Source organism: Thunnus thynnus, chromosome 18, assembly GCF_963924715.1.
Source record: "Thunnus thynnus chromosome 18, fThuThy2.1, whole genome shotgun sequence".
NCBI classification, from domain to species: domain Eukaryota; kingdom Metazoa; phylum Chordata; class Actinopteri; order Scombriformes; family Scombridae; genus Thunnus; species Thunnus thynnus.
The window spans coordinates 17,448,585-17,462,655 of NC_089534.1; the positions used below are offsets into that span (position 1 = coordinate 17,448,585).

A 14,071-nucleotide genomic window follows, 5' to 3' on the forward strand; every position below is an offset into this window, starting at 1 on the left:
TCTCCAAGCCAATTTCATTATAATAAAAAAAAACCCAAAACACAGAATATATATAATCCAAAAAATCTCCGACTACAGACGGTGAAAATGAAACTGCATCTTTGCGTTACCACCTCAATGGGGACAAGAGGGCAGAATTCCAGGCTTTCTCAATCCGTCAATATTTTTCAAATTATGATGCTGAACATCTTAATCGATTTGTAGTAATTTAATACCGACACAGGCCAACAAACAATCCACAACATCTCATTGATTAAGTATGAATAAAGGGGATGTGAGTTCCATCTGTATGGTAATCAATAGAATAATGAATTATGTGTGTGCTGTCGGGCAATACAAATACTCCTTGGCTGAGCTGAATGTGAAAGAGGTGCCAGTGTAGCTCTGTCATGGGCTGATAGATACCAGCTCGCTCTGATATACATAAAAAAGACCTGTCAAAAATAATGCATTTCCTAATGCACTGGTTACATGTTTGGTGAAAATGTTAAATTTATGTTCCCTGATGCAACATAGCTCACAGAAAAGCATCAAGTACAGCCAATATCATGAATTAGAAATACAGAAAAAACAAAAAAAACATACATTCATAGTGGAGCAAGGTAGAAAACTGAGCATGAGCAGGGACATGTAGGCAAATAATCTAGATGTTATGATAGTCATATCTTAAAAGGAGACTTTTTTGTGCCCTGTGAAGACATGTTCAACTTCTTTCCACATAAAGTCACCAGAGTAAGTTGTGCCAAAACCCAACCAGGCTGTTTTCACACTTGCACAATACTGTTGCATCTTCATATCTCCTCTGCAGATCATCTATATCAGATTGTACTGTAGCCATTCATTGCACTGTATTGGAGCAGTCAGTGTTCTCTGTTAAAGCTGCAGCAAGGAGGAACGCTCACCAACCCACACAGAGTTTCAGTTATAGAAACTTTAATGCAATAGTTTGACATTTTGAGAAATTGTTTTCTTCCTTGCTGGGAGTTAGATGAGAAGATTAGCTTAGTTTAGCATGAGGAATAGAAGCAGTTCAGCTTTCAACTCATGAGTTGAAAAATAATCCTACCAGTTCCTCTAAATCTTACAATTATGTTGCAGTTTGTATCTCATTTGTTTAATCAGCTAACAGTGTTTTACTTGTGTAAACATTCAAATGATGATCCACTTGTGTGTGGCGTGTGGAGGATACAGAATAGACAAAAAACTTTGGCACCCGCTGATGATGGTTTACATGTACACCAACAGTTCAGTGAACCATTGTGTTAGCTTTATTTCAGATTTTAGAGGATCTGATGATGTGTGTTGTCAATTACAAATATTTGATATTTTAGGGGGATGTGACCCTGATACGATTACATACCTGCAGAACACAAATTACAGCACATAACTCACTGTAATTTTTAAAAATTTTGCTAAAAACTTTGGAACCACCAACATTTTACTATTTTTTGCATTTTATTACACCTTCCTTTGTTTTTTATTTTCATAATATACACTTTCTTTTGTAATAGTATATGTGATATACTGCTGTGCATCATTTTGTATGTGCCCTGCACTGTTTGCATATTGTTGGTCCATCATTGTGTGTATGTTTTAACTGGAAACGAGCAAGAGACTGGAGATGAAAATAATCTTTAAACCAACTCTGGTACAATACACCAAATGTATGTTTAATATTGTAAATCGCTCATCAAATAAAGCAAACACACGAGCCAGTGAGGATTCAAACACTGATTACTCACTTGTGGTGTTGTGATGTAGTTGAGAAACCTCCTAGCTTCGTCCTCCAGAGAATGATTCTCACTGGCCCAGGGCTCCAAGTGTATGTGCCACCGAGGAGCCTGCAGTGAAACACACACACACACACACACACCTGATCATTAACAATGAAGAGTACATGAAAATTGACAGTTAACTAACATCAAAGTAGGGCACTCCAGAGAAAGAAAGAAATCCAGAGCAAGGACAACAGCAAAAAGAGCTATTCTTTCAGGTTTTATAACCCTCTTGTGTGTAGCCACTGATGGAAGCAGGTCACAATGTAGTAGAAGATTTTTTTCCCACCTCTGTGTTAGTGAAAAACTGCTGAAGTTCATTTATATTGTTATTTTAGTAAAATGTGGGTGGTTATTTATTCTTATCTGTTCTGAGCTGCAAGGTACAGATAAAAAAAAATAACATCCACTGAAAGTTGGAAAGAAAGTCAGGCTGTGTTTGACAGTGGAAAAATAAGACCTTAAACTTCACCATCATCAGGCTATTGCAGCCCAGTGCAGCAGAGCCATGTGAAGAGCTGCTGTGTGATCACATTCCTGAAACCTGGCAGAGCACTGCTTTACAGCCTGGTTCACTTCTACAGGAATGTGTCTGCTTGTGATTAGAGGAGAGGCCATGAAATGGAGAGAGAACAAGAGAGAATAGAAGAAAAGACTCAGAGCCGTGATGACGCATTTGTTGGATGCACAGTCATTTCTTGGGTCAAACACCATGGCCAAGTGTTCATTAGCCCTCGATTAATTATCTTGGGTGATTTCACGATCGAGTGCTTCCCTGCCTGGGACGCTCCAGCCTCCATCAATGTTTTATAGGCACTGCAGTTGATTTGAAAATGTTCCATGGTTATGCACAGATAATTGTTGGCTTAGCTAACAAGGACGTGTTTGGGTTTGTTTGTTTGTTTGATGCTGTGGGCACATCTGTTTGACAAACTGTAAAGGACAATGTGGTGACATCAGGTCTGTTATGGAAAATAATCGTCTTGGAATTCACTCCTGTGTTTCCATGCCTCTTTCTCTCTTTACTCACAGATATGCCCTCCAGTTTAGCTTTGTAATTGCAGACACAACAAAATGGGCTTCATGGCGAAGACGCTTTCATTTACAATCACCCTGTTGAGTTCAACAAAATTGGTTTTGTGTGATTCGCTGTGAAGGTTGTGGTCTTTGATAATCATCCAGATTGTGCATAGATCAGCTCTCTCATATTTACATTTGTGTACCAGTGGATTGTTTACATTTATTCAAAGACATTCCTAACATAACATAATTCATTTCAATGCACTTTAACAGCATGGAAATGGAGAAAAAATGCTGCTAAAACATAAACACACATGCGCGTCAACGTACAATCATTTAAATATGCATGTACACACACACACACACACACATACTTTTACACACAATCAAGGTGCTTATGTGCACTTGTACAAACACACTTGTACACTCACATAACTAATGCTTGAGTATATAAAGTAAAGATACACACTTACTGTATATAGGCACGCACACACACTCACAGCACTCTGCTATTATTAATGACAGGACCTTGTGTCATTTCCTTCCCCAGTGATGCTAATCCTGGACTTGCTAGCGCAGAGAATCAGCTGTCCCTTTAATGGCTGCAGAACTGGATCCACGCAGCACTGTCCTAGACTGTTTGGCGTTCAGCCTTTAATCAATTTGTTTAATCATGTTATTTACACGTAGACAAATAACATCTACCTTTCTGCACCTGGGGACTCTGAAAGCTCCCAGAGCTCTCTGTCTCAGAGGTGCCCTTTTCATCCTCTTACCGAGTTCTCCCTGCAAAGCTCGGCTGTCAGGCCACATACATCAGCTTGGTACAGGTTGGGACAGGACTACTGATCTGAGGGCAGATATCTGGGACAATAGACTCACTGGGAGGTTGCCATGTATGAGGTGGGGTTGAATAAGAACAGACAGGGGAAAAATGGGAAAGGAAGGGATAGAGGGAGGGTCGAAGGCACATTAAAAACACACATACTTGCTGAACTTTACAGCAGAGAAGAAATGGAAATATTGGCAGATTTTGCCAAGGGAGGAGGTGTGCATCTAAGGTTTCTAGTGTAAAGACTTTACTGGAAAGAGGCATTGCCCTAGAGTTGGGAGACTCAGTACAACTCAGTCTGTCCTCCACAAGGGCTGCAATTATTTTTCTCTTCATCGAAAGTTATTTAACTTTATCCAACGACATGATTTGAATAAAAACGAAGATCTAAAATTATTCATGGAATCCATTTTTCTCTTAAATGTATGAAATTGTGCGAATATGAAGCCATGATGCAATGCATGCCCATGAGCTCTCACTAACTGCAGAATCTTCACTGAGAGGTGATGAGATTAGTGTCAAACCCTGTGTTCAGTCAAGCAATGACAAGTCATCAGCACCTCAGGGACAGCAGAGGTAAGCAGTGTTGATAACAAACACTCAGAAAATCACACAAAATAGTCTAGCCTCAGCTGTTAGGACCTAAACCACATGATTCAATATAACTACATCTTCAGCATGAGGATTTCAGGTAGTTGCTTTTACATGAATGGAAGGATGGACAATGGAAATGATTAAGTTGCTACAATGACATTGGGAACTAGAAAAGGCTACATTTTCTGAAACTTGCTTAATGGTTTAAAGTTTGTACTTGAAACATTTGAAATAGTTGAAAAACTGAAAGAAGTTGAAGTGTCAGTTTATGTGTAAGCAATGATTAAAGTTGAAGTGTCAATTTAAATATGAGCCATGAGTGAAGTTTAAATATTAGCTGAATGACAGAGCTGAAAAGAGTTAAATATTCAGTTGAACTTCAAGCACTAAAAGGAGTTGACATGTCAATTGAAGTGTGAGTAATAAAGTAGCCGGAAGGGTCTGTTGAAGTGGAGGTCTTGAAAGAGAATAGTGCCAGTTCAAGTGTATAAATAAAGTTTTCCCTCACTTCAGTCAAAGTACTGAAAAAAGTTGGAGTAAACTGTGTGTGAACAGTAAAACATGTGAGACTTAGAAAAGATGAGGAAGGCTTATTTTGTCAAAGATGAGACCTGAAAGGGTTTGAAGTGTCAGTTGAAATGTAACCACTGAGAAAAGACAAACTCAAAGTTAATAATAGATGATTAATTGAATTCATCTTGATGCAAAGTTAATAAAACTAATTTCACCTCAGCGAATTTTATTGTATCATTCTTTTATCCTGATACATTCTTGTCTTTACTTCTCCTTCTAGAAAAAAGGATGTTGTTTTTAACACCTTTACCCTGTTTTTGATTGCTCTGTTATGGGGCCTTTCTGCATGGCCTGCATGTCCTGATGGAGCTGGGTGTGTTAGTGGATCTGTGCCTCTCAGCCTGGGTGTGAGAGAGGTGTGAGCAGCCAGGCCATGCATGAATAACCCCTCAGGGGGAAAAGAGGATGGATGGGTGAACAAGAGATGAGTGGATAAAACAAGAGAAGACTTTCTGCCAGAACAATGAAGGCAGGTGAGAAGAAGGGAGAAGTGGGAGGCGGAGGGGGAGTACGGAGTTGCAGACGGACTCAGACGGAGGAGGAAATGTACAAAGAAAGAAGCCTGAATATAGATTTACACCAGAATAAACAAAGTCAATTCATAACAATCAGTGACAGCATCTGAGAGGAAACAGTACAATCAGTGATTGAGTAAACCAATTGTCACCGGTGTAGCAAATGTCACGGAGGAGCCAGCCACAGGTGAGCTGTGTCTGCCCATTTGGAAACCATAAGGCGACAGAAGGAGTGCTGCCAAGTCAGCCCTGTCTGTTGGTAAAGTGCCAGAGTGGCTGAGTGTCAGACCTGCTGCTCATTTTTCTGCAATTGCTCTCACCAGAGTTCAGACACTTGAGAAAAATACCAGCAAGCTGTGCTGTCAAGTAGTCAAAGCTTTCAGTTAAACCGCATGTGGAATATTTTTTTTAACACTACGGAGTGTCTTGACGTTTGAAAATGTTCTTTGACAGGCTGTATTTTCAAGTTCCTCCGTACCAAATGAAGGTCAAGACATGCAGTGGACATGAGGGCAGCAAGAGAAGTTTAATGAGGCAGCTGGTGGCTGATTCACATTAACCTCCTGTTGATTTCTGGCTGCACCCAGGAAAAAGACCATATTAGAGATTTGTGCTCCAGAGGAGTTATTCTAATGTGATTTAGGGAAAATTTTAGAAAAAAACAGTGTTTTTCCAGCTTATTGCAACAGTAACAAAACTGGCAGTGAAAGACAGGTATGCTTCATTTATTTCATTTGATAATCTTTCTTGATGATGATCAACATTTATGTCATGGTCTGCTCTGTTACAGTACATGACAATACTGGCCATACCTAATAATACCTAAAAATGACAAAGAAAAGTTAGGAAAAAGAGGATCTAATTGAAAAGAAATTACAACATTGCCACAGTCTGCTCACAAATCAATTGGTTGATCCTCTGCAAAAAGTACATGATGTTATTACACAACAGCTATGCAGTGTGTATTATAATGACATGGTTATGGATGGTGAGTGGTGTAATCTACTGGACCGGGAGCCAAGATTACACACAGTGGTAACACTGCTGCTGATTAATCTCTGGTTACTGCTTTGCCTGCCAAAAGTAATTCATCTTGCTTTTATTTTTCTATACCTTCCTCTTTTTTTGTATAATTATTCTCTGAGAAGTCTATTAGGTTCTAAAGATAATCACCATCTGATTATTGTTGTCATGGTAGCCTTGGCAGATAGTGGTGATGTTTAATGTGAGTTATCAGGTGACAAATGGTGAAAACAAAAGACGGAGGAGATTAACTTTTGGTTGTAGGTGTAAATGGATATCTATCAGTGTAAACCTACAGGCTGTTAGGGGTCAAAGGTTATTGTGAAGTTTAAGTAGATACTACTATGTGAGACAATGAGATGAGTGGGGTAAAACAAGAATGTGTATTTACGTTTGAAGTTTGAACTAGTGCAGGTTATGTCCTCTTTGTTTGGTCAGTTTTGATGGTTATCATTGCTCATGCTAACTACAAATTCTATTAAATAAACAGCTGCTGCTGATTATTGAAATGTAAACTGTATCACTTGCATCACAGGACATTTCAATATCCTCATCGTTTCTTGTGAAAAATGAAAGATTGATGAGCAGTGGATTGACAGAAAATCTGCCCAAAAAAATAGATTTTCTCTCCAACCCTTTACTAATAAAGGATAAGGCTGATCATGTCTGTGGCACTCAGCCCCAAGGCCACCTGTTCTTACTGAAGATATAAAGTAGCCTGTAACGTCTTCAAACTGCTGGGCACTGTCATTTTTTGAAAACCTTACTGAAACAGGAGTAAATTGTTCATTTTTGGGGACTATTTTCAGCTGGGAATGAATACATATTTGGTGTGCTAGTGAGTATTTACGGGCAGCAGGATGGTGTATGTTGGATTGATTCAAAGTAAACTACAATACCCATGTTCTTGGTAAAGAAAGAACATGTTAGCAGTGCAATAATGTGGCTCAGTGATGTGTTTTTTATAGTTTTTGGGCAACAATGGAGCAATGACACAGAGGAATGAGCTATCAGGCTACTTGTTTAGAATAGAGAAAGTAAATGCTTTTGGAGTGTTTTGTTTTACATCAGTTGGAGACACATAAATGTTACTGTTGAGGATTAATATATTAAGAGTATAATAAAAAATGTATATTTTCAAGATAATGTAGGCTTCCAGTACAACATGACTGTATGATGCATACAGGATAATCACCAAGAATCAGCTGTTCTAAGCTCTATCATTCTGACTAATCTGGGAGATAAGGAGACTGGCAGTCGGACGAGACCCAGCTGTCTCCACTTCCTGCAGTGTCATCTCTATTCCTCTGGCAGGCCCGGCTCACCGGCCAATCCCAGCTCACTGCCGGAGTACAGAGAGAGACGGAGAGGGTATAACAGAATTAAAGCGGAGGATTACGCTGATCTTTTTAATAAAGGCAGTAATCTCAGAGGAGTTTAGCCTCAGTCACAAAGACAGAGTGATGCTGTGGAGGAAGCCTGTGGAGGAGTGGTGAGATACAAGAGGGGGGGTTGAAGTGTGTGTGTGTGTGTGTGAGAGAGAGAGAGAGCGAGAGAGAGATGGAGAGAAAAAGAAAGAAATAGGAAGCTGAAGGACAGATGGTGTAGACAGAGGATGAAGAGATTGTTCTCTCTGTATCTCTGCTCTGTTTCTCCTTCGTAGGAGAAATCCAAAAAACCCATGTCTGGGAGGCATTTACAGAGCGACTGTATGCGTGTGTACGTGTGTTTGAAGCAGAAAGGGACAGAGAAAGAATGGAAATGACTGACATGATTCTAGAAAAAAGGAGTTGAATTACCCTCTAAATACTGTTTGACACTGAGGGTTTCCATCGCTGTGTGACATTACAGCGCACACACACACACTCATTCGTCACTCTGCAGACTCCTTGGCTGTAGAATTATCTGCCCATGTGGTGTAAATCAAAGCTGATCGAAGGCCAGCATACGCCCCATTCTCACTCAGCAATTTGTGCCATCGCCTACATGGCAACAGCATTTTCTGCCCATCTACTTAAAATCAAAGCCGATCTGTGAACAGTGCTTAAACGTCTTGTCAGACGTTGTTTTTTTCCTGTTTTTTTCCCCAGGTGCACCTAAAAATACCCTCAATATACTTCACTGGACCCAAAGAACCATATCAATCCTTGCAGCCATGTATTTCATATAACATAGCTTGACAGAAAACTTAACAAACTGACTGCGATGACAACAGTTGATGAATTGTAGTTGTGTGAAACATTTATCAGATAATGATAGCAAGGACAGGATCGTTTCCTTTAAGTTGCAAGCAGTGAGGACAAACCTCTCAGAAAAATTGACATACAAATTAAAAAAAAAAAAAACATGAACACAAAGCAATCAAGGCAGCTCTGTTGTGATTGCTGCCCTTTTCCAGCGCTGACATTGAATGGTAAGTGTGAACAAAAGCAGCCAATAATACACTCAACAGCAAGAGTGTGTGACGGCAAGAAATCCATTAATACGGTTGTACAGATAGCAGCTGTCATTTAAAATAAGGTATAATTAAAAGTACGTGGTTTGCATCCCGCAGTAGCTGACAGAACTACAACAACATACATATATATCAGTAGCTTTTCCATACAAAGCCACAACCAATGGGAAATTGTGGTTGTTAACAGCCTTTTAAAATATACCCAATTGGGTATGCCTGCTGTTGTTTTAAAAGCAGCTGTGTGTGGCCCCGTTTGATAGATTCCTATCAGTCATTTGCAGTTTCCCTCAGCATGAATAAGAGCTGCTCCTATCTGACAAAATATCATCTTTCTCTCTCTTTCACATACACAAATATGCACTTACACATACAGCACATATACAAACATGCATACAGACGGATGGCGTGTTCTCTCCGGAGCCCTTTGACTTGCCTTGACACGTACAATCAACTTAAATCTCCGTGGAACTGGCTGTTGCCTTGGAAACACAGTCCCCTTCCAGTCGGATCATGGTAACTTCACTCATGCAAGAATTCATAAAGCATGTGGGCATATACAGACGCCTCAAGTCATCGCAACATGAAATGGTCATGCCGAAGATGCAGCTTGGATACAAACAAGTTATCGACACTGCTGAAGATATTTTGTTGTCAGATTTGAATCGACCCTGTTGGAGAGCATCTCGAGAGGCAGATGGGATCTTATTGTTAGCAGGCTTGCAGCTAAAATCAGTATGTGCGCCTGTCTTTCTGGACAGTATCCCAGACATGAGATCTGTGTTTGATGTTCACTTGGGAAGAGCAGAGGGAGCATGCTGGGCACCATATGACACTTAGGCCTACTTCCTGTGATGAATCTTGAAAAACAGAGAGAGCGGTGGACAGATACATGAAGAGAGGCTGTGATAGTCTTTCTCGGCTCGTTATCATACTTTTCTTTCGCCAATTCATGTGTTTGTGTCTTATACATAAATGAATATGGAAATATGAAACTTGAAAGAGATGGCAAGGGAGAGTACAATGTATCTTTCTAGCTGCATTATAGCATAACTGACAATATTCATGGTTGTTTTGCAAGATTAATGTCCTGCCAACATGATTACTGAGCAGTGGCTCCTCCGCAAGCACTCAGCTTGTGTTTGTGTTTCTAATTTCATCTCCCTTCTCTGTGCCTTCCTCGCCATATGTTTTCCATTCTCATTATCATTCAGTATCAGTTATGAAATAAATACTGCATGTACAGAGCGACAGAGTGAGAGACAGAGAGGCAGAAATGTTATTTCTAAACAGTGACTAAAGGGGCTTAGAGCAACAACAAGCCCTTTAAAAGTTTTTTTCTTGAGGTTCATTGACCTTCTCTGTTGCTTTTGGGACTAAGTGATGGCGGCTGTGTGTCTGTTGTCTTTGTAACCAGAAACAAGTAGCTAAGGTGCACGTCGAATGATACTGGAATGTGGGTTTCTGCTAAATAAACAAACCTTTTTGGTGACACAGAAAGTGCCATTTGCATGAAGCAGATATTCATGGTCTGTGAGAATGTATGCATACATGGATGTGTGATGGAGGCGAGGGGCAAAGATGGGAGCAAAGGCGTCCCAGTCAATGCACTCATTCATATCAGCTGGGAGGGAGGCTGAGAACTTTCTGGAATGTTCCAGACAAGGCGTCCATGTGTGAGGGGAGTATTGTGCGATCGAGACTCTGGACTTGACAGTTTGACACTGACTTTTCCCCCTACGGTGGGCGTCTTTGTCTGATAGCAGTTAGCGTACACAAGAGACCCTCTGTTTATTCAGTCAATAGCATAAAATGCACTGAGTGGCGTCTGTTTCTCCATCTGCTACATATGGTTTTGATCATCTTGTTCGAGAAAGGGTTTGTTTAGTAGAGTTGCATTTAACAGTCACAAGCTTTCAGGTCTCATCGCCGCGCTATGAACTTCTTACACAGCCAAAGTTTTAAAACACTGCGTATGATTTGGCACCTATAATGATCCCTCTCATGACACAATAAAAGTAGTAATATCTTGTCATCTCCAGAGTGATACACTCTCAGCTGTTTTTCATATTTAAAAAGTGTTTAAACCCATGCTCATGGTCATTAATCATATTTCTGTAAACTTATAGAGAGAGGATGATTGATTATCTGAAAAGGCCTCTTTGTTCCTCCCTCCATAACTTGGTGCAGATTCCAGCCTGGACTGTTTCTGTTTGGACACTAATCTCACATTGAGCAAGCAAAGCTGTGTGCGTCTGTGGAGCTGTTTACTTCTCCAGGGTGGCTGGCGCGTGCAAAAGGAGTGATGTGATGTCACTGCAGTGATATGATCCCAAAGTGTAGGAAACCAAAGGGCTCGTGTGCTATATCTTGTGTATGCTTGGAGTTATTTAACCTTATGTATAAGCTGCTTTCGAGGTGCTTATGATCCCACAGTATGAACTGCTTATCCTGCTATTGTTGTTGCCTATGAAATAACACTAAAAGAATGTTGTGCACAAGTTTTTGCACAATTGCAGACAATCTTACAGGGTCATACTAGTTTTTATCTCTTTCACTCTTGACTTTTCATCCTGTGTACTTTGCATTTTTGCTCATTTTCAAATATGTTGTACACAGATTGGTTTTTTTTACATATTTTTCTGTCTGTCCCTGGCATCCATTGGCTTCAATTAATTTCTGTACCTTATAAAAATCAATTAGCAGACTCTTGAGACTTGCTTGATTTATGTAATCCATTACAGTAATGACTGAGTCTATATTACTTTATGTGAATGTTGCATTATTTTGGCATGCAGTTGACATGGAGAGTCATTTAAGTCTGCTTGCATTGCCTCACAACAAGAATGTAACTTGAAATTAATGCAGACTTGATGTTCACTGTGATAGAATGGATGAATTGATTTTTGTACTCTACAGAATTATATGGAAACCAATGGATGCCTGGAATAGTAGAAAAAGTACATTCAAATTCCTATTTGCTAGCTGCTGCAATCTTTTTTATCCATATTTATATTTCACTTTTACTTAATATTTACATTTTAGGAGATTCTATGACTTAAGACAAGCTTCACTATCAACTTTCTTCCTTCCAACAGAAAGTGAATAAACATACGATTTTGCTTAAACAAATGTCACTTGTACAGGGCATGAATGATCTTGGTTTTGTTAGAGGCCGGTTAAGCAGTAAGTATAGAAACCAATGGGAGTAGTTAGTATCTGTGAAGGAGATGAAATTTGTAGCTCAACAACAGGGAGGGCAGTGTGACCCAGGTGACATGTCAGCTTCTCAGCCGTTGATTTCTTGTGACTCCCATGTTCCCCAGATGCCCCAGCTGGAGGTTAAAGATGTCTGAGAACTGACTCCAATCACACCTTTGGGATTACAGAAGTCAACCCCTCCCATTCTTTTCTAACAGTCTCTCCCTCAGCTGAGCCGAGGTCTTTCAGCTTTCCAAGACACGACCAAGGTCACTGGGTTTCTGCATTAGAAATTCCACCGGCTGGCTGGTGGTGGTTGGTACAGACAGCACAAAGTGGTCTTTTCTGTTCCCACTCTAGCCCAACACTGAACTAATCAACGTTCAGGAGCAAAGTATTCATTTGGTATCACGCTAATACCTATTTGAACAAAAGTAATTAATACTTGCCTTGCAGCAAAATGAACTTGTGTCCCATCTAATTAAAATAAATCATTTGAATTAAAGTGCAGGCGGTTTTGGCTTATTGGTTTTTCTTTTTTCTTTTGGTGGAATCAATTAACTTAATCAAAAGTATTCTATTTGTTACTCAAATTTACTCAAACAGAGTGAATTATAGTGAGCTCAAAAGGCTGTACTGTGTTTATTTAATTCCTCTCCACTAGATTTTTGTCTAGGCTGTCTATAAACAAATAGAAGCACTGCCATTGTTGCCAACATCAACAGAGTAATAAACAGAACTGATGGTTTTGAAGTGCTAGTATGTATTAAAGGAGACACGCATCTCATCCACCGCATGGTTCCCATAAAGTGAAGTGGCTGTGTGCTGCTCTGCTCTTTATTGGAACTAGATGTACATTTGCCAAACCAACCAGTTAGTCGTCAAATCATCGTCGTTAGTTGTTAATCGTTGAAGTCTTTTCTCTTGTGAACCTGAAAAATACTGTTTTGAAAACTTCTGATAAAGCATACATCTCAGATTTATGTCACTTGTCGTTTGTTATCAAGTATGGAATTGTTGCTCCTTGTGGCCGTTGGGGGGGTTGACACCTGCTGTGACTGCAGGTCTCACCAACCATCAAGAAGTACCAGTGGCTATTTTTACGCCCTCAGGCATCAGTGGGTAATGAGCGTATTATGGCTTGGCGCAGAAGAATGAGGCGAACAAAACACCGCACTTGACAACTTACATGGATAAACAACACAAAGATGGGACTTATGCTTAATGTTAGGTGTTTTCAAATAGTAGGTTTTACACGAGAAAAGACTTGAAGGATGAGGACAAACTTGTTGGTTTGGCAAACGTACGCCTGGTTAACCGTCCTGCCTCTGATAGATCAGAGCACAGCCGCTTTCAAGGTTCAAGGATCAAGGTTTTTATTTGTCATATACACATCAAATACATTCCGCAGTGAAATGCTTTTGGTTGTAGCTTGGTCCATAATATCAAAAGACTGAACTAATAAAACTTAGATCAGAGACAAAAATAAATACTAAAAGCAGAAATGGGCAAGAGGATACACATAAAAACAAGAAAAAGGAACTTAGTTCAAAAACTTGAGCTTTTCTATGGCAACCAGGGGAGATGATTGGGACTGTCTTGTGCAGTGCTAGGAGACAGGTGTCATTGCTTTAGATTAGCTGAACCACGCATACTGCAATTTGTGATTCTGAATGTGTTTTCTGTCTTACAATACAGGAGTTTACTGATTTATTTAAATTCAAGGCTTCGAACAAGTCCCATCAGTGGATGCAATTTTCTTCCGATAAGTTAAAAGATCAGTGATTTGATTGCAGGGGATTGCAAAGATTGCCTTTCTGCCATCTCGACATCACTGCATGATCATTTCAGCGGGTTGTCATCGGGTTTCATGTTATAAAATATTCCAAAACTGTGAGGCCTGTCTGAAAGGATCCATGGTTCCACGTTGCTTCTCTGTTATGATCTATGTGCTGCCTGCATATGGAATGTGAGTTTGAGTGTGTGTGACACGTGAATGACAGCTGGCCTATATGGGAGAAATCTCAGACACTGAGGTATAGTTCTTGCAGAAAAGCACTGCAGCGCTCACACACTTAGAATATCA

The 14,071-nt window shown here is 39.9% G+C and overlaps 1 protein-coding gene across 1 annotated transcript in view; it reads right to left on the minus strand.

Moving 5' to 3' along the window:
• mettl24 (methyltransferase like 24) overlaps positions 1–14,071 on the minus strand; it is a 35,860-nt gene that overhangs the window by 15,024 nt on the left and 6,765 nt on the right. The window contains exon 2 of the mRNA XM_067571937.1: positions 1,743–1,841. Coding sequence (XP_067428038.1) covers positions 1,743–1,841 — 99 coding nt within the window. The remainder of the gene's footprint in view (positions 1–1,742; positions 1,842–14,071) is intronic.